The following is a 26,269-nucleotide window of genomic DNA, read 5'->3' as shown; positions in this document are numbered from 1 at the left end:
AGGCATCATTGCCTTCAGGAAATTCTGGAACTCTTTTACTGACCCCAAATAGCTCATGAAACCAAAGGCCTACCTTTTCAATACTGCTGTTTTTTGGTGTTGCTGTCTGGCAGTGACTCTTGTAACACCACTGCCTCTGAAATCCTAAAAATGAGTATCACCCTGAGAGTAATGGAGAGATACCTGGTGTACGTGAGCAGACAAACTGCACCTTATAACCACTGAAAAACAGATATAAAGGATGTCATAAGGGAAATAAAGAAATATAAACAATAATTTGGAATTATGGAATAACAGGTGTCATGTGAAGTGTAACAAGTAGACAGTATTCCATTTGTACCCTCAGAATATCAAAAGAAAATGAGGGAGGCCTTCAGCACATTAGATGGATCCCGTATAATGTGGACCAGAATAGTCATGGCTAGAGCAGACATGAATGAGTTGCAAAACATATTATTGGAGAGAATTCCCAGATCAGTGAGATTACAGATTAATTTGAGTATGTGCTAAGTAAGCACTGTGATGTGTTGAGGATACAAATAGAGAATTAAGAGTTGCGATTCTTTGGGAGTTTATATTTTAATTGAGGGAGACAACATAGTTAAACATAATGAAATATGCTTGTGGGTCTGTAAAAAGCACATCGAAGAACCTAACTGTACAGAATTCTGGCATGCATATACATTATGGAGCGTTTTAAATAACTGCCATCCTTCACATTCAAGGTGACGTTGCTATTGTGGTTAGTATCTATGTTTAGGGTTTTAAAAAGGAGAGATGTATTTGTTTTGTTTAGTGTTGTTAGGTGAGCATGGATCTGCTAAGCAAGGAAGAAATTCACTTTCACAACTTTAATGTGGAGCACAGATTCTCACAGAAATCAGATGTGGAGTTTGTGAAGTAAGTCCAGTGTGTATTGAATTTCCAGTAAACTCAAATTAGATGGCTTCTGAGAGTTATCCTAAATCTGAGAATCTGTGGCTCTGTGAAGTCTTTTTTTAAAAAAGTGAGCTTTTTCTTTAGTTATCAACAATGCCTCACTTTGTAAGGTTCTTCGAAAAAGTAAGTTATCCTGATTACTCAATTATTTTATTATCAATCTCACATAAAACTGGTAAATAGCAAGTTCACCTTATCTAAAATTTATTATAGAATATTTAGGATTTTTCAGAAAATGTTTGCCCTAAGAATTTTTTGATACCTAATATATTAGATTTTCTCTGCTGCCTTATTAAAGGTTTATCTTTCATTGTACTGGAGGCCGTTATCTTACGTCACCATAGGGAAGCTGTTTTAGCCACAGAGTATTTCGGGTGACTCTCTGAGATAATAAGTTTCAGAGGTGTTGTCCATGTATTTCAATGGAGGAAGTTTTTACACTGGAATTTTTCCACATTGGAAAAATCATAAATCCAGACTTCCTCCTCCCAGAAAAGAAAAAATCCTAAAAGTACCTAGCCTTGTGCCCAGAGCAGTTTCTGAAAGTATTTTATGTCTAAACATCTGACCTTTGTTGATTCCTTTTGTTTTTGATAAAGAAATAACATTGACAACTGAGGCTATCTATGCTTGAATGAAATCTAGTTTCCCTCTTAATCATCAGTTGAAATATCATAAATTTTGGGTATTACTCTTATTGTTTTTGGGTTATCAGAAAATCTTCAAGAAAAACCTGTTTATAGTTAAACAGATAGATGTGTTTTGAAAACCTGACGTACCTTATTAGTTTCACTTTTCTAATATTATAAGTAAACTGCCTTTGTAAACAACCACATTCTATAGAGCAGTTGTTTAAGGTATAATATCTGCATTTGTGGAGCTTATGGTACTTAGTAAAAGGAGAGTCTGAACAGAAAAATATCACAAATGATGATTAAAATTGAATTGTTTCCAAAGTAGACAGATACTTGTTTCACAGGACCTGGAGCTGTAAGAGACTTTTGAGTTCAGATAATTCAACCCAGTCATTTTACAGATGAATAAATTGAGACCCAGAGAGGCTTACCAGTTTTCCCCAAGCTCACACAAGCAGTAGGTAATAAGTGAAGGAGCCAGGATTCAAGCCCAGGTCTTCTGACTTGAAATCAGTTACTCTCCCTGAAGACAGCTGTGGAGCACCTTATGAAGTAGGCATTGAAATATTTGTTAAGTTAATGGATTTGTTATTGAAGTGAGCTTTTGTGGAGGATCATAGGATCAACAAATGACAACTGGTAGAGATCTTAGAGTCCAAATGACCCAGCACTTATGAATCTTATGGGATGAGAGGGCATGAATGGATTGTCATCTGTATAGTTAGAGTGAGTACCCAAAGCATTGAGATCACAGATACATCAAATTACCCAATTGTGAATGTTAATCAATTTAAATCCAAAATGGAGGGGAGAAGGTTGCAATTTTCTTTGATCTTTATTCCCTTTTTTAATAATGTATATTATTGTCTGACATTATGTAAAAATAATATAGTTTTTAAAATTCTGAAAAAAAATTAAGTTTCCACAAAAACCAGATTTTTTTTATATCCATGTTGTCTTCCCCCTTGGAATGTAAGCTTCTTAAGGGCAGGTACTGTTTTTATTTTGCATTCTTATTACTTAGTTTGCCTTGCGCAGAGTAAAGACTTAATAAATGCTTGTGGATTGGTTGATTGGCAATGTTTCAATAAAGTGAATAGTTACTTTAGTAACTGGTATACATATATACAATGAAAATTATGTGACAGTGTTAACAGCACATAGCTAAAGGAAACTCATATTTAAAACCAGCTTCTAGTCGTTATTGAGAATGCCACATTTATTTCTACATTTCTTTATCCTATCCATCCTGCAATTCAGTAACTAGGGCTGTTTCCTTAAATTTGCAACATAAGTTTGACATGTTTGCATGAACTAGTAATTAGTTTTAGACTCATGCCTCCAGGATCCACATGTCAGAAATAGTCTTTGTTTACAAGTAGCACTTTAAAAATACACTTATAATACTAAATCAGATGCAGTTATGCTTTTTTGGTTACTTTTGTACCCCACACTTCAGTTAGAGTAATTGTATGAAACCTTATCAATACCAACACATGCTCTTCTTATAGTATTCTGTAAATAAACATTTCCAGTTGCGTAATGTAACTTGTTTAAGTTATATTATACATTTAAACAATAAAGCCAAATTTATGATGTTTAATTTGTCATGGTGCTAGTCATTAATATGAAATTCTGTCCATATGTGTTAGCTCCATTACATTACACAAAGAATACCTATGATGTTAGCTTTGAAAGGAACCACCAAAGACCAGTTCCTTCATTTGACAGATGAGGAAACTGAGACCTTGAATGATTAAATAACTTGAATGATTAAGTTAAATAAGTTACTCAGCTGAGTAAACATCTGAGTCATAATTTGAACCCAGGTCTTCTGCAAATCCTGTTCTCTTTCCACCTACTGCTTAATTACTCAATTAATTACTCAGTCCTTTCTGTGTTTATATTTTACATAATAAAAATGGTAGAATGTGTTTTACTATATTCTTATTTTGTAATTGTAGTGAGTTCCTACTTAGCATTTGCTCTTAATAGATGCAAACTGTCTTGCAGCTGTTGTTTAAAATAAAATTTAAAAACCTGTATTACTGGTTTTTTATTACTGTGTTTTACAAGTATGGAGCAAGTGTAGTAGTTAAATACTTTGCCCAAGTAAATTAATGTCAGATGTAAGATTAAATTTCATTTCTCCTTTGTTTTTTTTTTTTTATTTAGGCTAGCCACTATGTTGACAGTTTAAAAACAGGCCTTTACAGTTTTTTTTTTTACGTGTATTAACAAATGAACTTTAAGTGTCCCTAAACACCTCACTAATAAATAATAAGGCTAGTTTAATCTTTAAATAAACTATCTCTTCTTAAACACGTATATAATTTTGCCATAAAGCCTTGCTTTTCTCATCTGAGCTGACTGTCTTAAAATGAGTGAAAATATGCTAAAGATTATTGCAGTGATAGAATCTGTGAAAGTAGATCATCCTCTGAACAAGAGCATAAATAAAATAATTCTGAAAATATGAAAAGAGGAATAGGCTAGTCCACATAAAAGTACTTAAATTCCATAAAGGAAGTGAGAAGTATTTATTAATATTTTAGAAAGAATTTTGAAGGTCTGCTTGACATCTTTAAAGCAGAAATTTCTACTCACCAAAACTTTAATCATTTCTCGTTTGTAAAAGGAAAGCCATAATGGAAAAATTAAATGCAACTTTGGAATTTGAATAGTGGTAGTTGAGATACATCTAAAATATGGGAAGGGGAGGAATTGAGGGAAAAAATGTTTCTGTGTAATGTTCTTGAATTTTTTATTAAAATTTTTTCCAGATTGTGTCTGCAGTACAGTATTGTCATCAAAAGTGTATTGTACACCGTGATCTCAAGGTAAGTAGTTGGTTTTCTGACTTTATAAACTACAACTGATATCAGAAAAAAATTTAATATTATTCATTATGGTTAAGGATCCAAAAGCTCAATATTTCACAATTATTATTTCACAAAAATTTTGTGAACTCTTGGACAGATAATTATGCTGTCATTTTAATTCAAATATAGGAATGAGCTGCTTCACGTAGTAGTGGGTTTTCAAATGTAAGCTCTATTAGTGGTCTTCCAAAGTGAGGTTTCCATATTCCCAGTGAGCCAAGACACCACCCCAAGGCCAGTAGCCCTGAGCATTACATGGTCAATACAGTAGCTGATCATGAGGCTAGTTTCTGCCATAACTACACATCAACTTTGTCCATTACTGCTCAACTTTCTCTTCCTGTTCAGTCTTGCAACTAATCTTAAAGAAGTATTTTAACATGAATAATCTATATCAAATTGCTTGCCTTCTCAAAGTGGGGTTGAAGGTAGGGAAAGGAAAGGAGAAAGAGAGAATTTGGAACTCAGAATTTTTTTTTAAATGAGGGTTAATTTTTTTTTTTTTTACGTTTTAAAAAAATATTTTTAAAGTAACTTTTTATACACATTTATACAACAAAAAGCATTTTTCTGAGAATGGGACCACAAGCTTGATCAGAATGTCAAAAGGGTCCATCCTTAACATAAAAAAGGTTAAGAATCCCTGATCTGAGCTTATAGTTTTTAAAGCACTTTACTCACACTAATTGTCTAGTAGGTAGTTAGTACAGGTAATCTTAGTTGCATTTTCTTAGACAAGTAAACTGAGACTCAGAGAAATTGTCACACAACTAGTAACTGTCAGAACCAGAACTCAAACCTAGGTCTTCTGACTCCAAGTCTGATATTCTGGGTCTTCTATTAAAAATGTAACATACTATTCCTAGGCACCATGCATTTACTTGTTTTTAGTGATAGATATTATGTGCTGCAAGTGACCTTAGAGATCATAAGATTTCAAGATGGAAAAGATTTTAGAGATATGATGTTCTTTCATCCTTGGATTTACAAATGACAAATCAGAAGTTCAAAATTGGAAGAGACCTCAGAAGCCATTTAGTCTAACCCATATGCAAAATGGGCCACCTCAGTGGTACAAGTGAATCTGAAGTCAGGAAGACGACTCTTCCTGAATTCAAATCTAGCCTCAGACATGCACTAACTGTGTGACTGTGGGTGAGTCACTTCACCCTGCTTGCCTTGATTCCTCAATTGTCAAATGAACTGTAGAAGGAAATAGCAAACCACTTCAGTATCTTTGCCAAGAAATCCCAAATGGATTCACAAAAGAGTTGGACAGAGGTGCAGCAAAGATGGCAGAGTAAAAGCAGAGACCTGCTTAAGCTCTCCCCCCAGACCCCTGCAAATACTTGTAAAAATGACTCTAAACAAATTCTGGAGCTGCAGAACCCACAGAATGATGGAGTGAAGCAAATCTCCAGCCCAGGACAGCTTGGAAGGTCAACGGAAGGCATCTGTCCCACTCGGCTGGGAGCAGAGTGCAGTCTGGTGTGAGCTGCACCAGCAGAGGTAGGGCCAGAGCAGGCCTCAGGGGACAGAATCACTGGCAGCTCTAGCAATTTCCAGACTTCTCAACCCACAAACACAAAAGATAACATAGAAGGTCAGTAGGAAAACTCTGGTCAGACCTGAGTGGGGGAGGGCTGCAGTCTGACCCCAGCCCCAGGGTGGAAGAGGAGGAGGCAGCACTTACAGCAGCTATGGCGGCAGCAGCTTCTGTAGCTCTGGGCCCACGGACAAGGGACTGAGCAGCTGATATAAAACCCCTGAAGCCTGGGACAGTACATCCACCCCCACCCCCAGGGTAGTAAGAGTCCTACCTTGACAAAGAGTTAGAAAGTCAAGTATTTGGCTAGGAATATGAACAAACAGAGGAAAAAAAGTCAGACATCTTACTTTGGTGATAAAGATCAAAATGTACAACCAGAAGAAAACAAAGTCAAAGTTCCTATACCAAAAGCCTCTAAGGAAAACATGAATTGGCTGCAGGCCATGGAAGAGCTCAAAAAGGATTTTGAAAATTAAGTAAGAGAAGGAGAGGAAAAATTGGTCACTGTCTTCCTCAGGGATGCCCTACATTAAAAAGATTTCCAGGAAATGTTTGATTATCTTTAATTTCATGAGGAAAAATCCAGACTTTTCTCCTATTTTGATTAAAGGCTCGATGTGCCCATTTTCACTATTCGAGACATAAATAGACATAATGGTAGACAAGTTCTATAAGCTATCCATCTCACTGTAAATCATAGTAGAACTTGGATTTTTTCTGTACAGATTGTTAGGTCACATGATGGCACAAACTGAAATCCATAACAAATAAGGAACTATAAATAATTACTGGAATAAAGAAGACCGTCAAGGAGTTTGTTTTTTTAAAGGTGGATTGTTCATATGGCAAGAATGAAGGTTAGCTAATGAACAACCTGTCTGCCACAGTAGTAACTTCACAGGGATAAGAGAAAGTGAAGGACTTTAACATATTGCATGGACTCCCCTGTATGAATGTAGGAGAAGATATGAAAAGAATCACATAGAGTGGATATGAATATACTGTAGTAGACACTGTTAGAAGGAATGTCCATATTGATGAGATCATAAATCCATTTGAGTATTTAAATTGAATTTATTTTTTCAAAAATGCACATTTTCCTACAAATATTAAAATTGGTTTTTGTTCACTATCACACACAAATGTAATATCTCTCCTCTTTAAAAAATCCTTTTAACATTTTTGGAATCTGAATCACATTTATTTTACTTTGGCAGAACTTTGGATATAAGGTGCTTTTTATAATTTAACTATATATATTTATAAATACATATATAAACATATTTATATATGTAATTTATATGTTATATTTATATAATTTAACTAAATTAACTGTAATTTAGCCAATTCTTGATCTGCCATTTGAGAGCTTCCCAATCATGTTTAGTAAGTTAGTTAACATCATCTTTTTTTTTAATATGGGAAGGAAATGTTTATATACGAGAGACTAGTGTATAATTCTTGTAACTTTATTTTTGTTGAATACTGTCTATTTTTGATGAATGAATGCTACCCAAACTGGGAGACTTATATTTATATTTTTCTGCTTTTTTACTGGAGATGTGCACTTCATTCCTTCAGTTAGTTTGTCTGCTTAGTCATTTTTAGGGAAACAGCCCAGCAAGGCCTGGAGTCAGGAAGACTTTAGTGGAAATCCACCCTCAGACTTAACTAGCTGTGTGACCCTGAGCAAGTCACAACTTCTATTTGCCTCTGTTCCCTCATTTGTAAAATAGGGATAGTAGTAGCACTCACTTCCCAGAGTTGTTGTGAAGGTAAAATGAGATAATTGTAAAGAATTTTTTAGCACAACGTCTAGCACGTAGTAAGCACTATGTAAGTATTGGCTATTATTATTAATAATTATTACCACTGTTTTCTCATCTGCTGACAAAGGGAATTGTCCAACCCTATATATACACATGTATACTTGACAGGTTCTTTGGATGGATCCAGCATCAGTCCCAGCTCTGATAGTCATTGTGTGATCATGGATAGTTCTCTTAACCTTTTTTATCCTTAATTTCTTCAGCTATAAAATGTGAATAAAACTTACATTACTTATAACTGTCAGAGTCGTGAAGATCAAGTGAGATAATAGACATAAAGCATTTTGCAAATCATAAATCATTACACGAATACCATGTTCCTGTTGTCATCATTACAAATATGAAAGATTAGGGGCAGGTTTAAGTGAAAACTGCATTTACAGGAATACTTATATTATAAATTTAATTATATATTTTAAGAATCAGGTGTGTTAGAACGAAACTGAATAAGTATGTACTGAAAAATAAGGCTGTTTTCAAAGGCTGTGTTTCCAAGCCTTTGAAATGGCATTTGTTAGAATTAAATTGAATAATTATAGGAAGATGAGGCTACTTTCAAGATATTGAGGTGGTATTCAGTAAGTGAAAACAATAAAAAGAATTTTTATTTTCTGAAGCATGACTTTAATTAAGCAAAATGTGTTTTTATGTAAACTTTAATTTTCAGATCTTTTCTTTTTTATCGTTTTTTCTCCTAGGCAGAAAACCTTCTACTTGATTCTGATATGAATATTAAAATTGCTGACTTTGGTTTTAGTAATGAATTTACAGTTGGAAACAAATTAGACACATTTTGTGGAAGTCCTCCCTACGCAGCTCCTGAGCTTTTCCAAGGGAAGAAATATGATGGCCCTGAAGTAGATGTCTGGAGTCTTGGTGTCATTTTGTATACATTAGTCAGTGGATCGTTGCCCTTTGATGGTCAGAATCTAAAGGTAATGATTTAAATTCAGGTTAAGTTCTTACTCTAAAGCTTTGTAGCCTCAATAGTCAGCAATAGCTGCATATATATAACACATCTACATACATATATATACATATTAAAAACCTTTTTTTTTCTATAAAGGAACTGCGGGAACGAGTCTTACGAGGAAAGTACCGTATTCCATTCTATATGTCTACAGACTGTGAAAATCTTCTGAAAAAATTATTAGTATTGAATCCAATAAAAAGAGGCAGCTTGGAAGTAAGTCATTTATGGAAACAAACTTCAGAGTGTAACTAAGCATTCCAGTGATAGAAAAGCTTTCCTAGAATTTTTGCAAAAGTCTGTGCTTTTTAGGAAAATTGATAGTTTTATAATGCATTAAATAGAAGACATTCTATTTAAAAACTAGCTAGAAAAGGTAACAGAGTACCTTGAATATGGTAGGTACTCAATAACTATTTAATGAATTAAAACGTCAGAAATTAAAATCCAATGTATGGATAGTACTTGTAAAATGAATAATAACTCAGAATTATATAGCACTTTAAGGTTTACAAAATGCTTTTGTCACCGAAAAACTTTGAGATAGTACAAGTGACACAGCTAATGGAGAATTTTAGTTAAAATATTCTCTGGGCCAGTATAGAAAAATTTAGGAGTTTTTAACTGGGACATATAGGAAGTGTTATCTGAGTACTTAATACAGTGTCTTGTACCCCATAAACATTTAGAAAATGTGGCTTATTTTATAAAACCTATTGTATAACCATGTTAGAAGCCATTTGTGACAAAAATACTGGTCTTGAAAATATCTGATGCCCTCATCATCATTTTCTTCTGTTGCTGTGCATTTAGGAAAAGATTATTTCTTGAGTGCTATGCCCCTCTATTTTTAGAAATGTTATATAGCATGTACTAAAATGATTTCAACAATCCAGCATGTATTGTACTCTAGTGACATTTTTGTTTCTTTTGTCTGCCTTAATAGAAGGGGTAGAAAATTCAGATAATTAACTTCATTTAAACTGTACTTTTTTAGTGTAGCAATTGGGCTTTCTGACACGGATTCCATGCTGGTTAGGAAGCATCCTAATAGTGAGCCATCCCTGTGTACAGAGCTCTCAGGTTAGTTTGGGCTTTGTAATTTTTTTCCACAAGTATTTTTTACTAAAGGATAACATGTTTGGTGGAAGTGAGGAGATGGTGGAAATGAAGGAATGGTAAACCTCTGTTGGGAATGATACTAAACTATGTCTTTGGGCCAACATAAGATGTTTTTCTGAGCTACTTACTTGAATGTGATTTATTCCTTCCATTTTATGGTTTTGTGTGTGTTTTCCCCCTAAAATAGACAATGCAGATGGGTTTTAAAATTGAAAATCTATATAATGGAAGAGCTCAACTTTGTTTAAAAAAAATTTTTTAATGAACTTGATTATTATAGGTAATTTATTATATTTAGCCTGTTTATTTTGGTTTGTACCTGTGATTTTATTGGGGATTTCCAGTATGAAAACTCTTGATGCAAATCAACAACTGCTCTGCAACTTTTATAAATTTAGAGTGTTACCGGGGACAAGGACAAGTCAAGTGAATTGCCCTAAATCAAAGATTATCTTTCAGAGATCAGACTTGAACCCAAGTCTTTCAGATTCTTAGGCCAGTTACCAGCATCGCCTCTTGAGGTTTAGACTGTTCATAGCTAACTAAATTGCAAAATTCTGTATCAACACAAAAGCTTCTGGTCCTCATGATTCTCTTGTTCTCTGTAACCATCCCCCCTCATTTTTTTCATAGGAACCCCCTTTCCCCCCCCCCCTTTTTTTTTTTACATAGCAAGTGATTATGTCACGGAGTGATAACAATGGGATAATCTAATGAGCACATTGTAAAGAATGTACAGAAAAATGATTTAGGTATAGATGTCATTTAAACTGCTTTGGGTGGTTCACAAAATTTATTTCAGTGATTTAAATTCATAGTAGTTAAATTAAGATAATTTCTGCTCTTGGCATTAAAATAAACATTGTATGCTGAGTTAGTTTGAAAACCCAAATTGTTGTGTTATGTTCCTGGTGACTAGATGTTTTTGCATTATCAGCTTCCATAGGAGTGGCACCTGTAGGAAAGCATTCTAGCGTACACAGTTTGAATCTTTGACAGCTGTATACTGAATAGGCCACAGTGGAAGTATTATTGATATTGCATCTGCCATTTTGTAGAAACCTGTTTTACAATTCCCAAGAAATGGCTTTTCAGAGAGAAAAAGAACATTTAGAATTATTTTAAATAAGGCCTCAGGAAATTGCCTTTGATGTGGCAAGGATTTGTATTTTTAGTTTTTAAGTTTTTTATTTCTCACCTTCCTTTTATTCCATTGTATTTTGTAAACCATAGTGACCTTGTTACTCAGCTTTCTTAATTTCTTCTTTCTCTATGAAATTTGCTTGAATTAAAAAAAAAACTGTTTTGATGACTTCAGTAAGTTAACATTTTTATCCCATACGTAAAAACTCTAATAGCCATCCAATCATGTATTTATAATTTATTTAAATTTATTAACTGTCATCCTAATATATGCATTCTTTGGGATACATGTATAATTGTATTAACTATCATCCTTATCCTTCCTTCCTCCCCTTTAGAGGCATAATGAAAGAAAAATGAATGAAATCAATGTTGAGTTCTACTGACTTCCACATAGATTGTTTCCATATCTAGACAAGTATGGTCAAATGATGGGTTCCATATTGATGTAGGTGTATATATGCAGTCATCTTTTGGTAATTGCACTGATAGGCAGGAAATGTGTCATAAATAATACAAAAATAATATCCTTGGCCTTAAAAGCTATTTTGGCATTTAAATTTGAATATGAATACACACAGTGATCTAAGAAGTGACAGTGCTTCAGATCAAGTGTGACACTACTCTACACTACAGATATCTGACTTGGGGAAAAAAAGTCCATCACAGGAATGGTCTAGATCACTTCTTAAGTCACTAGCCTAAAGCCTTTTTCATTTTGTCCCCCTACTCATTCTCCTACTCTCTTTCTTCTCTCCCTTCCTTAATTTAGGAAAATAATTGTGAGGTAATTTATTGTGAAGTAAAAGTAAATTAGGAACATAATTTGTTGTCAAAATCTAATAATGTTGGAAGGAAACTTAGGGATCAGCTAATTTAACCTGACTCTCTTTATAGATAAGGAAACTGAGGTCAGTGAGATTAAGTGGCTTTCCAAAGTCTGAGTTGGTTGCTTGGTTTGTTTTTGGCAGCTTCTAGGCTGGAGCATAGGGCAGTGTATTTGTAACATACTTAGGTCATCACAGCAAATTATAATAATAAGTTGAGTTTATATAGGCTTTAAGGTTTGTAAAGGGTTTTTGTTGTTGTTGTCTTCTTTTCAAATAAGATTTTATTGATGTCTTCTGTTTTTGTACCTTGTCATAATTATCCCCAAGATCCCTATCCTTTCCAGACTGCCATTCCATATAACAAATATTTTTTTTGAGGGAAAAAAAATCGGTGTAACTGATTGATATGATGGGAAAAGTCTGAAATATATGCACTGGATAACACTTGTGGACCTCCCACCTCTATGAAAGGTTGGGTTGGGGGTATCCTCTCATCTTCCTTCATTTAAGTCATTTTTGACCTTTATTTTTTTTTGGTGTGACATTATTCTTTCTATTTACTACGTTGTTACAGTCACTGTATCTTATTTTCTTGGCTCTGATTATTTCATCCTGCATCAGTTCCTATAGATCTTTTCATACTTCTCTGTTTTCATCACACACATGATTTCTTACAGCATGGTAGTATTCCATTACATTCTTTTGTCATAATTTATTTAGCCATTCTTCAATTGATGGGTATCTACTTTGTTTCCATTTCTTTGCCTTCACAAAAATGTATACTATAAATGTTTTGAAGCATATGGGGACTTTTCTTTTTGTTGGCTTCTTTGGGGTATAAGCCCTATAATGGAGTCTCTGGCTCAGAGGGTAGGCATTTTAGTCACTTTATTTATGTAATTCCAAATTGCTTACCAAAATATTTGTAGCATTTCACAGTTCCACCAACACTATATTAGTGTGCCTGTCATTCCACAATCCTTCCAGTATTAACTATTGCCACTTTTTGTCTTTGCCAATTTGCAGGGTGGGTGGTGAAACTTAAGGATTGTTTTGATTTGCATTTCTCTTATTATTAGTGATTTGGAGCATTCTTTCATATCATTGTAAATACTTTGCTAGTGTACTTTTGAGAAATGTTCATATCCTTTGGCCACTTATCTATTGGAGAATGGCTATTAGTCTTACATGTATTTTTTGCTTATACACCTTGGTACAAAGGATTTTTTAATGTGTTATCTCATTTGATCTTCAAAACAACCTTGTGAGGTAATGCTATTATATCCGTTTTACACAGGAGAAAACTGAGGCTGAGAGGTTAAGTGATTTGCCCAATTCATATAGCTAATATGAACTAGCTTATTGCCTAAGGGAGGATTTTAACTCAGATCTTTCTGACTCCAAGAACAGCACAAAGTGAGAACTCATTAAAAATTTTCAGATTCCTATATGACTTTTTGTATAAGCTAAAAATGTTTTAAAAGTAATATTTCTGTCTGACAGCCCTCAAATTTTTACCTCTTTTATGAACATAGAACTTAAATGTAATGTTTATATTGTCTTGTGATAATTAATGATTCATTATAAAGATCTCACATTTTGTTAATGTTTTCATATTGTCAATAATTTGACTTCAATTTTATTGACAATGATAGTATGTTAATTTCTTTTATAAAATTTGAATCATATTTTTGCCAGTTTTCCTATTCGAGTCACCTAGCCATGCATAACATAATTTGCTTCTCTCTTCCTATACCTTACACCATCCAGCCTGGGGATTAATGAGCATCCTTTTATTCTAGCAGCAACCCTCCTTTGCCCTCTGCACATGCATTACCTTTCTGAACTTCCCACTGGCTTCCAAGGCTAACCCAGGTGGCCAAAACAGCAGTTTTCCAAACAAACAAAGATATGTATTTTCCTATTTTTTGTCAACAATTTAGTTCAGCCCCTTTTGTTATTTCTTGCTTTCTTTAACTTATTCTTTAGTGTTGTTCCTGGATTCAGGATTAGGAAGAAAACTCTTAATTACCTGCATACATATATATTCTCCCTCATATTCTCCCTATCTCAAACTAAAAAGAAAATCAAGGAAAATATTTTTTCCCCATAACTACATGCACAGATACACTTTTTACTCTGTTTAGAAGTGACAGCTGCAATTGCTAGAGTATGTTTCTGTAAAGTGGAGCATACGTTGTTCATGGTATAGGATAAAGCATACCAACACTTAACTGAAAGAAATGCTGGCCATTGATCAGGATGAGAAGAAAAGAAAGAACCTGACTTCACTCACTCTTCTACCTCTGCCCAGCAACCTCTCTCCTTGTCCTCTCCTTTCTTCTTTTCTTTCGAATGATGCACCAATCCTATAAGGAGACAGATGATCAACTCTAACTTCAACAACTCCATCTACTCTTGGAACCTTGAAATCCTGAAAGTAATTCTCACCTTTCATTCACCTGCAACCATCTCTTTTTTCCTTTGGCTCTAAAAAAAAAATCAGCCCTACTTAAATATGTATCCAAGTATTGCTCAATGAAGAAACTCAACATGTCCTGAACTCTCTGTCATCCAGCCCTCTACCTCAGATAAATCCTTTTTCTTTTCGATTCCTTGTTTCTTCCAATGATTTTATTATCAAGTACCCAGGCTTGACATTTTAGAGTCAACTTTGATTCCAGGATTTTCCTCTCTCTCCATTCCTAATTCTACTGCCCTGGTTTAGTCCTGTCCCTTTCATTTCTGAAATACTGCATTTGTCTCCCCAGTGGTCTCATTACTCCTGTTCTCCTTGTATTAGTAATTTGTACATATCACTACATAAAATGCCATTTTTTCCCTCTATTTAAGGATCTAAAATGATTAGATCAAGCCCAGGCTCATACTGTGGGACTTCAAAGCTTTTTGCATCCTTATCCCATTTTTTTTGCCCCTGAAACTCATTTCCTCACAGTTCCTTCCTATACCCTAAAATTCTCCTTATTTTTTTTAAAGCTTATCTCATGTTCCTTCTCCTTCACAGTCTTTCCTGAAAATTCACCACACTGATGTCTTTCCTGCTGAATCTCTTCTCCTTCTATATTTTTACCTCTTCTTTCTGTACTTTGTTTTATCATTTACGTATATTATATCTGATATTGGGGTAGCATCTTAGCTCTGCCTTTCTACTTGCTAGAAGTGTGATCCTTGTCCAAAGAGCATTCTAGACCTCAGGTTTCCTCATCTGTAAAATGAGAGTGATATTAAGTAACCTTTAACATGCCTTTAAATTTTAAATACCATGAGTTTATGTATAGTATTATATTTTATGTATTAAAGCCTACATGTAACATTAGATGGATAGCCCAAGTGTTACACTAGTACTCATGAAAAATAAAATACCTACAGGAAGGTCACCTCCATGTGTCAGATTCTCTATGGAGACTCTGCAGAAAAAATATGGGCCAAAAGAATCACACAGAATAAAAAGGTGTGGATAGGTTACAGGTGCTGATGAAAGAAATGCCAAATTGATGATGAAATCACAGATCAATTGAGTGCACAGTATGCCGTAATGATCTAAAATAGACATAGGATAATACTCCAAAGTTCTTTAATTTATTGGTGTGGATATTCCTTTTACCAGTACATATAATACCTTTATATAACATGATAGATGGCCTTTGAGGCAGAAAGGCTAGGCTTATGGCCTGTATTAAGTGCTCACTACATACTGTGGCAAGCATTAGGGATACAGAGACAAGCAAAAAGCAACAGTCCTTGTTCTGCTAGGACTTGCATTGTAATGTAGGAAAGTAGCACATGAGAAGCAAAGGGGGCAAGCACTAGTCACAGACTCCTGCTATGTGCCAGGCACGGTGCTGAGCATCTTGTTCATGTTAATGTTTGCAAAGTGCTTAGCATGGTGCCTGTCAGATAGTAGGAGCTACTTTTTATGGGATCGTGGTGTCAGTCTGTAAAGTCAGAAGCAGGTCCAAGAGGCGAATAGAGTTTGGTCTTTGAGAGTTGTTGTGGCCAAAATAATCATCACCTTGACATCCACCTCTCCATACTTTTCTCCAAAATCTGACTAGATTGGTACTGAGACAGCAGCCATTCACTCCACATAATCAGATCATTTCCAATATGATAGAACCTAAAACAGCTTGTCCTATTCTGTTATAATCTTTGAGAACACCAAGTCAAATAACTGCTTACAATTGTAAAAGGCCTTGAGGTAAGTTCCATATGACTTTTAAAAAGAGTTCAGACTGTTTTATAATGTTTTATAATGACCACATCATTATAAAAAGACAGTGAAACCGTTCCTTTCTTTTTCTTTCAATAAATTTGTCAAAAAATAGACATTGCTGAATTTCAATATCCGAAGGCCTAAAGATTTTAGTTTTAACAGTCTGGAGAGCTAAAGTCACCTGAATGGTGTCATCTCGTTCACCATTCATGGTTTTTTACGTCCCTCCTAATAAAGGATATGTGTGTTTGATGGTGGAGGGATAGGCAGTCATCACCAAAAGTCCTTTGTTTTTGGTGAAGGTGGAAAGTATGTAATAACTTTTTTCAACTTCAGAGATATTTTCTTTTAATCACCAGTTGACTGAGTCATCTCCTTTTCCCACTTGCCACATTAGGTACTGTTTACTTAAGTGGCTGTAAGATACATATATATTTATGTGTGTATATGTGTATAAAAAAAATAAGGTAATATATGTGTGTATATATGTACATATACATATATACACACATATATTACCTTATTTTTTTTAATCTAAACCCTCCTTCAATATAATAAAGTTTAAAGAGGCGTGTGTGTGATATATACATTATCATAGATGCATTTTTTAGCCACAGCAATTGACTAGGGTGACAGAACCCATCAGTAGAGGGATACCTACACCTTCAAGAGATCCCTAAAATGATAAAGTAATCACACCTCCAATTCAGGTCTCTTGGTCAGTTCTTTTTCAGAAAAATACTGGTATTTATTTCTTGCTTATGATTTTTAAAAATGGCTGGAGATTGGAAGGGACAAGTTAAGAATAAGAAATGCATTAGTCTGAAAAGTTCATATCCCTAGAGGTATTCTGCCTTTGAAGAGCAGAAGTTAGCAGCACTGTCCTTTAAACTAGGCTTCTGGTTAGTCTTCCTTTTGTTTCTCTTTCTGGGAACATTTTTAATCCTTTTCTTCTGAGGACCATTCCTGGTCTCTCCCGTGGTGTGATGTATTGTGTGATGCTTGATCACTGGTTGTTACCTGATAGCATTATGATTTTTTACAATTGGAATTTGGAAGGCCCACCAATTGAGTTTTTTTTTTTTAATGAATCAGCTAGACAGTGAAATTAAATTATTTGCCCAGAATGATAACAAATAGACTGTACTTTCATTATTGTCTAAAAAATAATAACAATAAAAAAACCTTGAAATGTATACTGTATAGCATATATAAATTACTTGCAAAAACAAGAAAATATTTTCGTGATCCTCGTGATTACTTGGTATATGGATACAACCTTTTGGGACAGATTGGTGGAGAACACTATAGCGTAATCCGATTTATATATTTTATGTGGTGATAGAATTCACGTTTGGGACTCTACTTTTGTAATCTAGTTGTCAACTTTTTTAGGAAATGGGCAGGATACATCCTCTAAGTAACCATAAGAAGAGCTTTATGAAGCATAGCAGTTTAAAAAAACTAACTAGTAGAAGGTTGGATTATATGGTTTATGCATGAGAAACATTGTTTAGGAAGGAGGGAAAAATTATGCTTTCATCGCTACCTGATTAAGAATAATCAGTAAAAAAGAAAAAACTATTCAAATGTATTGATTTATAATATGCATCAGATAATGTAGAACATTTTTTCTTTAAACATTTTTACAATTCAGAGTTTCTGTCATATACTTTCCTCTTTTTTTCTTCGGTTTCCATCCTGACTTTGGTTTCCAAAGTTAACTTCCTTGTTGCTCTGTCAACCCAAAGCCCAGTCCTGTTCTTTGGCTTGAATCTGATACCACTGATCTTTTCCTACCCCTAATTTTCTACTTTCCTTCTGTATCTCTCCCAGTTCCTAGCCCTCTGCTTTGATTCTATTCCATTGTCTGTGCTATGTTTAATGAATAACCCTAATTCCTTTCCATGATTTTTTCTTTTCTGTGTCCAGTAAATTAAGATTTTTTTTTTTTACATTTGCATCAAGTAGGAGATATAACAAAAGAGAATCATCTCTTCAGGGACATTATCCCAGGTGTTTAAGATGGTTTTTATTTAAATATATGTTCTTAGAACCTCCAAACAATAATAATTTGTTACTGTAGTTGATATTCAAAGATAACACAACATATACTCCCTTTTGCTTGACTTTGGAGGAAAATAAGAGACAGAACCTTTTGGACTTACAAGTGGATCTAGACAGTAATGGCAGCTCTTATGTGAAGCTCTATTACTCATCTCCATGAGAATAATTTTCTTCCTTGCTTGAGACTTCACATAAACTTCACATAGCTTCTGATTTAGTAACTGATACATTCACAGTTCAAAAAATAGTTGAAATAAATGGTAGAATGAACTGATCGACCAGATATAATGTTGAGTTTATTTCCTAGCAAATAATGAAAGATCGGTGGATGAATGTTGGTCATGAAGAAGAAGAATTGAAGCCATATACTGAGCCTGAACCAGATTTTAATGACACAAAGAGAATAGGTAAGTATTACTGGTGTTCATATTTCTGGCTAGAAGTATGACTCCCTTAATACAATATCTTTCAAAATGGAGAAAACCTTAAACTCTGAGCAACTAATATTTATCTAGTGCTCTCAAGTTTGTGAAGCACTTTACATAAACCATATCATTTCGCACTCCCAACTAACCTGTCAAGTGGGTCCTACAGGTATTAGGATCTTTATTTCACAAGGCTCAAGGCACTGTGGGTCAAAGGTGATGTCTGACTGCTGGTCTCCACTGCTATTTACACTGATACATTATATCACACTGATTATAAATACATTATAAATTGGAACATTAATTATACAGATATTTGAATTTTCAGTGAAAAAAATTAGTTTAATTTAGAAGTCAAATTTTATTTTTTAGTTAAGAGATTAAAAAATTACGTTTTCCTTAAATATTTTAAGTCTGTCTGCAGTCTCTTCTAGGTACGTTAATCTTCATAAAGGCCACTCAGGACACAGAAAAACTTTAAAACAGTTTACATACATGTACAGACATTTCCTATTTCTTCTGACTCTCCAACAAAGTTAAGAATTTAGTGAGGAATACTAGGGAAATGTGGTATATATGTCAACAAAAACTTAAAAGAGACAAATTTGAAGAAAACATTCTGAGTTGAAGAATGCCTCTAGTTCTTATACCATCAACATGGGCTGCTGCCAGCTGTTCCCTTTCCCTTGCCTTTTTGTCAGCTCTCCTCTTTACCCCAAGACCCTCAGAAATCCACCTCCCTGTGTTTGAGGAGTAACTCTGTTACTCCTTTCTTCTGGGCACAGTGACTACTTCCTGTCTTACCTTTGGAACATCTGACTTAAAAATAGGGTGGAAACAAGGAGAGCATTCTGGAATGTTTTTCCACTGCATGGGAGAGATGTGATGGAATTCTAGCTCTTCAGAGAATGGAAACACTTCTTCCCCACTGCAGAAGTCAAGTGGCTTATGGGAGGAAGGCCTGGCCTGGTTAGATAAGGGCAGCCAGCTCAGGAATGTGGTAGGCAGTGACCTGGAACCATGAGGATCATCTGGGTTTGGGTAATTAAGAGTATCTAGTGTAATACATACATATGTTAACTTAAAAGTTTAAAATGTGTTCTAAGTCCACATTGCAAGATCAGGATTTAATTGTCAAATCTAGACTTTGTTGATGTGCCCATTTTGTTTATAAACTATAACTTATTTACCAACTACTGGTAATTTGTGGTTTTCTGAATTTTCTTCTCTGTAGATGTCATGGTAACAATGGGTTTTTCAAGGGATGAAATAAATGTATCCTTAATAAATCAGAAATATGATGAAGTCATGGCTACTTATCTACTTCTGGGAAGAAAACCACCTGAAGTAAGTATTTCTTCCTGATTTTCTGAGTAATGTAAATAATTGCAGCTTATGGAGGATAACTACTAAATATAAGGTATTATCAACAGCCTCTTTTTTTGAGTGGAAGAGTAGAATTGTGGATAAATACCCCCAAAATCTGTATATACAAAGTAGAATCAAAAATGATTATATGAGAAACTGTTCATCTTTCTCATATCTGAATAGGGGTTTGTTTCTTTTTTAATTCATGTAATAAATTCAACTTGTTACTTTACAAAACTGACTCAGTTGTATTTTCTTCTGACCTTCCTTCTGTTGTCTTCAATAAGTTTTTCTCTTTTTTTTTGGCAACTCTATTGCTAATTTTCCTCTCCTTCCTAAATTAGCCTAGCAAGAGGGGGAAAGAGTAAAAGAAAAAACCACAGTCCTTGTAACATATAGGCAGAGTCAAGCAAAATACATCCACAATATGCCATGTCCAAAAAATGTAACTTAGTCTTCAAGAGTTCCTGGGCTACTAGAGTTGTGTTTTACCCACAGTTACATACCAGAAATGTATCAAAGGCTGGACTTGAACTCATGTCTTCCTGCCTCCAAGACCAACCATATATCCACTGTACAATTCTACGTCACCACTATAGTTTTTGTAATATCAGAAATACCAAGTGCCTAATATTCTAGTGTATGATATTTTAGAAAAGAAATTAATTGATACAAGAATGGTAAATTTGTAACACAACTGCATTCCTCAGGTTGATAGTTCTAATGAAGTTTGGATTAAATTTGTAGTGCTCATTTTTCATAACAGCAGACCAATGTAACAATTTTTGTGGAGAAAGGATAGTAACTAAAATTTTGATAATAGAATGTTTACATGAGTGGGCAACTAAGTGACCCTAGGGATGAGAGTACGAGGCCTAACGTGAGGAAAACTCATCTTCCTGAGTTTAAATCTGACCTCTGACACTAGCAGTTTGACCCTGGACAAGTCATTTAACCGTTTGCTTCAGTTCCTAAATCTGTAAAATGAGCTGGAGAAGGAAATGGCAAACCAATTCATTGTCTTTGCCAAGAAAACCTCAAAAGGGTGAGTCAGACATAACTGAAATGACTGAACAATAACGATGCCTTAAGTGTTCCAATACAAACTTAGGAAAAAGTAAGAGTAATTGAGATTCTGTTAATTAAGTTTCAAGGAATACCATACTTCCTTCTCTTTAAAGGGAGGGATTAAGGATAAAGCTTGACACCCTGAAAATTCTGGGAACCAGCAGCCACTTGGCCAACAGAAAAGTTTTTAATTATGCCTGCTTTTTGGTAAAGTATATGGAATAGTTTGTTAACATAGGCTCTGTAATGACTATGTTAACTTGTCAGAGTTATACAACGACTAGCCAATCAGAAACTCTTCTAAAGCCCCAAACTGCATGACATACCAGTGATCCTTTGCAAGTGAACTCTAGCCAAATTTGGAGATATCTGTATCAGCCAGAAATCACAGAACTAGCTTTGACCAATTCAAGGGCAAGTTCTCTTCTTCCCCTCCCTCCCTTAGCCTCCTCTCCCCTCCCCTCCCCTCCCTTCTCCTCTCCATTTCTTCCCTGCCCCTCTCTCTCCCTTTCTTCCTGGCCCCTCTCCTCCCTTGTTTTCTTTTGCAACCTCTTCTGAGACAACAAATGGTTTTGTCATTGGGAATCTGTTTTATTTAGGGTTCCTCTTTTTGGGCCTGGGGTGTTCTTTACCAGGTTTTAAGATTTCAGATTAATAAGGCAAGCGAACGCATTACTTCTTTTCTGTCTTTTCAAAAATCTTAATATCCTTTCTTTTATGCTTCTAGTTTGAAGGAAGTGAATCTTTGTCCAGTGGTAACTTGTGTCAGCGATCTCGACCCAGCAGTGACCTAAACAACAGTTCTATGCAATCTCCTGCTCATCTGAAGGTCCAGAGGAGTATATCAGCAAATCAGAAACAGAGGCGTTTCAGTGATCATGGTGGGAAGCATTTTTAAACAAGTAGTATAATGTACAAAGTCAGCAAGGAAGCATTAATCATTCAGGAAGCATTCACTAAGTACTTGCTATATGCCAGGGTCTGTGGATACAAAGGAAAACAAAGCACAGTCCTTACCCTCAGGGATTTCTCTCTAATGGGGGAGACACCATGCAAGTAACTAAGTACATACAGATCATATACAGTGTAAGTGCCTGGGAGAAATAACTATTTACAAGTGTTATATGCAGAATAAACAGGTAAAACCAAGGAAGTAAACAGGTAAACCAAGGTAAACAGGAGGTAAACAGGAAAACCAAGAGGGAAGACTTTAGCATTAACGGGGGTTGGGCAGGGTTTCTACTTAGCTGTAATTTGAAAGAAACCAAGAAAGCTCAGATGCATGGAGAAGAAGAGGGAGAGGGATCCAGAGCCAGTGAAAATAGGAGATGGAATATCTTCTTCTAGGATCAGCAAGGAAGCCAGTAACACTGGAGGGCAGCATACTTGGGATGGGGGATAGAATGTAAGGTATAAAAAGACTGGAAAGGTAGGAACGGTCAGGTTACGGACAGCCAAACAGGGGATGACAGGACTTGGTAACTGCTTGGATATGGTGAGTGAGAGAGAGTGAGAAATTGAGGATAACATCTAGATTACAAACCTGAGTGAGTAGGAAGATGATGGTATCTCCCACATAATTAGAGAAGTTGGGAAGAGAAGGATTTGGGAAAAAAACATAATAAGTTCAGTTTTGCACACCATCCAGTTTGATAAAGAGAATAACATGAACATTTCTACTAGGAAATTGTATTCTAGTGGTATAAACTCCAAATTTCTCACATTAAACTTACTAGTAGTATGTATCAATATCTCTGCCTGTGTATTTATACACAGGATTAAGTAATATGGAAAGTTTCAGCTAGATAAGTAGATCTGGAAGTTATCAGGATAGAGGTGATAATTGAATCTATGGGAGCTGATGAGATCACCAAGTGAAATAGTATTGAAGGAGAGGAGAAAAGGAGCCAAGACAGTGTTTTGAGGGACACACAATTAGTCGAAGTGAACATGATGAATATCCAAGGAGACCAAGGAGTAGTCAGTCAGTTTGGAGTACAACCAGGCTACAGCAGTGTCATAAAAAGTTCAAGATGAGAGAATATCCAGAAGAGGGTGATCAATAGTATCAGAGCCTGCAGAGAGGTCAAGAAGGATGAAGATGCAGTAAAGACCATTAGATGTGACAATTAAGATACTCTTGATTACTCTGAGAGAGCAATGTTAGTTGAATAATTATGAGGTCAAAAGCTGGATTGTAGAGGATGGAGAGCAGAGATGAGAGAAGAAATGGAAGGATCTGTCACAGACTATTTTCTTAAGGAGTTTGACTACAAAAGAGGGGAGAGATGTAGGGTGATCACTAGCAGGGATAATAGGATGAAATGAGGGTTTTTTTAAAGATGGGGAAACATGAATGTGGTTTTAGGTAGGAGGGAAGCAGCTAACAGGGAAAAAATCAAAGATTAGTGAAAGAGTGGAGGTGTTCTTGTTGTGTTCGTCCTTTGTTTTCGAAGAGGACCATGACATCAGAGAAATGATGACATGACTTGCACTTGACTTTTATTTGAGTGAGGGAGGGCTGTGCAGGTCACCAGCCTCACTTTCTCCTCCTGAGCCATCTGGGTCCAGTGATCAGATATTCATCAGGATGACTGGAGAAGGCCCAAGATGCAATGGGAGACCTTGGCCTTTTAGGCTAAGTACCTTTAAGTGAGGTAATGCTCATTCAGTGAATAGGTCTCTAAAAAAGTAGTCAGGGGGATGGCCCCTTTAATAGAAAAGAAAAAAAATAAATAGATAATGGGAGGGGCAGGAGCTTCAGGGTTGTTGTTTGGAAGAGAAACTGTTACTACTGACATTCACTCTAAGCCAGGAGGGTCCAAAAACAGCCATTGAGTGGAGGTTGGGCAGGGACCCATTGTTGCTTAATCCATGGGCTTCAGAGCGCACTGGGTCTAAGGTTTTAGGGGAGACAAGAAAGAAGGAAAGGAAAGGAAATGAAACAGTCTCTAAGAAAATGGCATAGAATAGAATGGGATCCCTTGTGAGGGTAGAAGCGTTCACCTTGGCAAAGAGAAGGGCCCCCTCTTTGTGTAGGACAGAAATGAAGGAGATAGTGAAGAAAGACATCTGAGTAATGTGAGATGAGGAAGTTCTCATCAAATGACATCAATTTTTCTAGTGAAATATGAGGCAAAATCCTCCGCTGAGAGGGTTGTGGTAAGGGTTCAGTTGAAATTACGTAACATAAATTTGCAGTGAACCTGTTAAGCACAATTTTGTGATTTTTCTCTAATTTTGTTCATCAGCATTTAAAAAGGAACAAAGGAGTAGATGGGGGTAGTAATCAAAGGCTTGGAATTGACAGGGAGTGATTGTGACAAGATGAGGGGGCAAGGCACTCAGGAACAGAAGGTAGGATAGAATTGGGCTAATTCACCAAGAGGTATATATACACAGAAGGAAGATGAGGAGGGGAGGGGAGCTTTGGAATGAGCTGAGAGATGAGGATGAGAAATAGGGTTAGTCATCACAAGGCAAAGCAAAATTTTGGTGACTGAATGATTGAAAAACAAAACATGGTCAGCTATTGGGATTTTAGAGTTCATGTGCTTGGAACTATAACACTTGTGGGTAACAGCAAGATCTGTGTGTAGCGGAGGTGGAGTAGGAGAGTAGGTCATGGGAATTGAGTGATAGAGGAACTGGGAAGCTAGGGTATTTGACAGAGTAGCAACATGTATGTTATAGTTTCCTAGTTAGAGGACAGGAGGAGTTGCAGGGTAGAGAGAAAGACTGTGAGTCAAACACTAAACTCATTGAGGACCGAAGGAAGGAAGTATCCTTGGAGTTCGCAGATAACATCTAACAGAATCTTGATTGGTTGATAAATTGATATTGATTGGAACTTCAAAGGGGAAGAAGTTACTCAGTGATGGCAAGTTAAGAAGTAGGAAAAGAGAACAGGGAGTATTCCAACTCCCCCACCACAACCTATGAGTTGCAAATAAATGAAAATACAACCAGTATTGGAAAGGGTAATTAGGAATGCAGTGTCATCATGAGGGAACCAGGTTTTATTGATAGAAGATGAAAATAAAAAGGGTTTGAGATGAAAGCAGACTTGTTAATTATGGATTAGCCTTTGTAGAAAACATAGTCAAAGGAGCAGGGTTTGTGACATTCTTTTTAAAGATTGCAGATCCACATAAAAGTTCCTCATCCTGTTGAATTACTGTGTCAAAAATGGTAGATAACTTATCTCTCTTTTTGCCAAGTGTTTTTGTTTCAGAAGAGCAGACATATTTGATTCAGATTTCAGCATAAAATTTGCAAAAGTACACATTTTTAAGGTCAAAGAGAATCAGGTTTAATTTATGAACAGAAAAAATGAGTAATTTTCAGCTGATAATGATATGTTTTATTTTTACAGTTGGTCCATCAATTCCTGCTGCTGTGTCATACACCAAAAGGGCTCAGGCAAACAGTGCGGAAAGTGAGCAAAAAGAGGAGTGGGACAAAGATGTATCTCATAAGCTTGGCAGCACTATAGTTGGATCCAAAGCAGAGATGACAGCAAGTCCTCTTGTAGGACCCGAAAGAAAAAAATCTTCTACTATGCCAAGTGTTCGTATATATTATTGCATGTAGAAGTATATTGTGATCTTGGTTTAAAATTCAGAACACCTCCTGTTTTTAAATAACAGAGCGTATATGTGTTTGTGAGATCTCATTTATAAACTTTAGAAGTTATGGAAGGAACAAAGTTATATATCCTGAAGAGTTTTTAATTCAGTTCAGCCAGCTCATGTTAAATCCTACTCCTTATAGGATATTGCAGAGGGTATCTATATGAACAACATGGTTTTTTGCACTTTGGGAGTTAATCATCTAGTGGGGGACAAAATTTTTTTTGTTTTGAACAAGCTTGTGACTTCATTAGCATAGGGCATACCCAATGAGGAAGCTTCTTCACCCAGTAAAGATCAAAACCTGCTTTACAACTTAAAGTCTTAAGAGCAAATTGCCTGGGAAACTGAATGGTCAAATGACTTGCCCAGAGTCATACAGCAAGTATATATCAGAGGCAGGACCTGAGCCCAGGCCTTTCAGACTCAAGGCCATTTCTGAATCCACAGTGCCATTTATGCACAAATATTAACACATTGGGCAGTAAAAGCATCATAATTGATGTACAGGGAAGGAAAATGGAAAGAGAACTAGACTTTCTCGGGAGATCTGGGCTCATGTCTTAGCTCTACCATG

At 35.6% G+C, this 26,269-nt stretch overlaps 1 protein-coding gene across 6 annotated transcripts in view; it reads left to right on the top strand.

Annotated features, from left to right (window-relative positions):
- Window positions 1-26,269, top strand: part of MARK1 (microtubule affinity regulating kinase 1) — a 138,889-nt gene that overhangs the window by 85,691 nt on the left and 26,929 nt on the right. For all 6 annotated transcript variants that reach the window (XM_072647798.1, XM_072647797.1, XM_072647794.1 and 3 more), the window contains 7 exons: window positions 4,358-4,414; window positions 8,533-8,769; window positions 8,901-9,020; window positions 18,508-18,607; window positions 19,860-19,972; window positions 21,789-21,942; window positions 25,437-25,630. In XM_072647798.1, coding sequence (XP_072503899.1) covers window positions 4,358-4,414; window positions 8,533-8,769; window positions 8,901-9,020; window positions 18,508-18,607; window positions 19,860-19,972; window positions 21,789-21,942; window positions 25,437-25,630 — 975 coding nt within the window. The remainder of the gene's footprint in view (window positions 1-4,357; window positions 4,415-8,532; window positions 8,770-8,900; window positions 9,021-18,507; window positions 18,608-19,859; window positions 19,973-21,788; window positions 21,943-25,436; window positions 25,631-26,269) is intronic.

This window comes from Notamacropus eugenii, chromosome 2 (assembly GCF_028372415.1).
Source record: "Notamacropus eugenii isolate mMacEug1 chromosome 2, mMacEug1.pri_v2, whole genome shotgun sequence".
Taxonomy (NCBI): Eukaryota; Metazoa; Chordata; class Mammalia; order Diprotodontia; family Macropodidae; genus Notamacropus; species Notamacropus eugenii.
The sequence above is the reverse complement of the archived record's forward strand: the minus strand, read 5'-3'. Positions and strand labels throughout refer to the sequence as shown.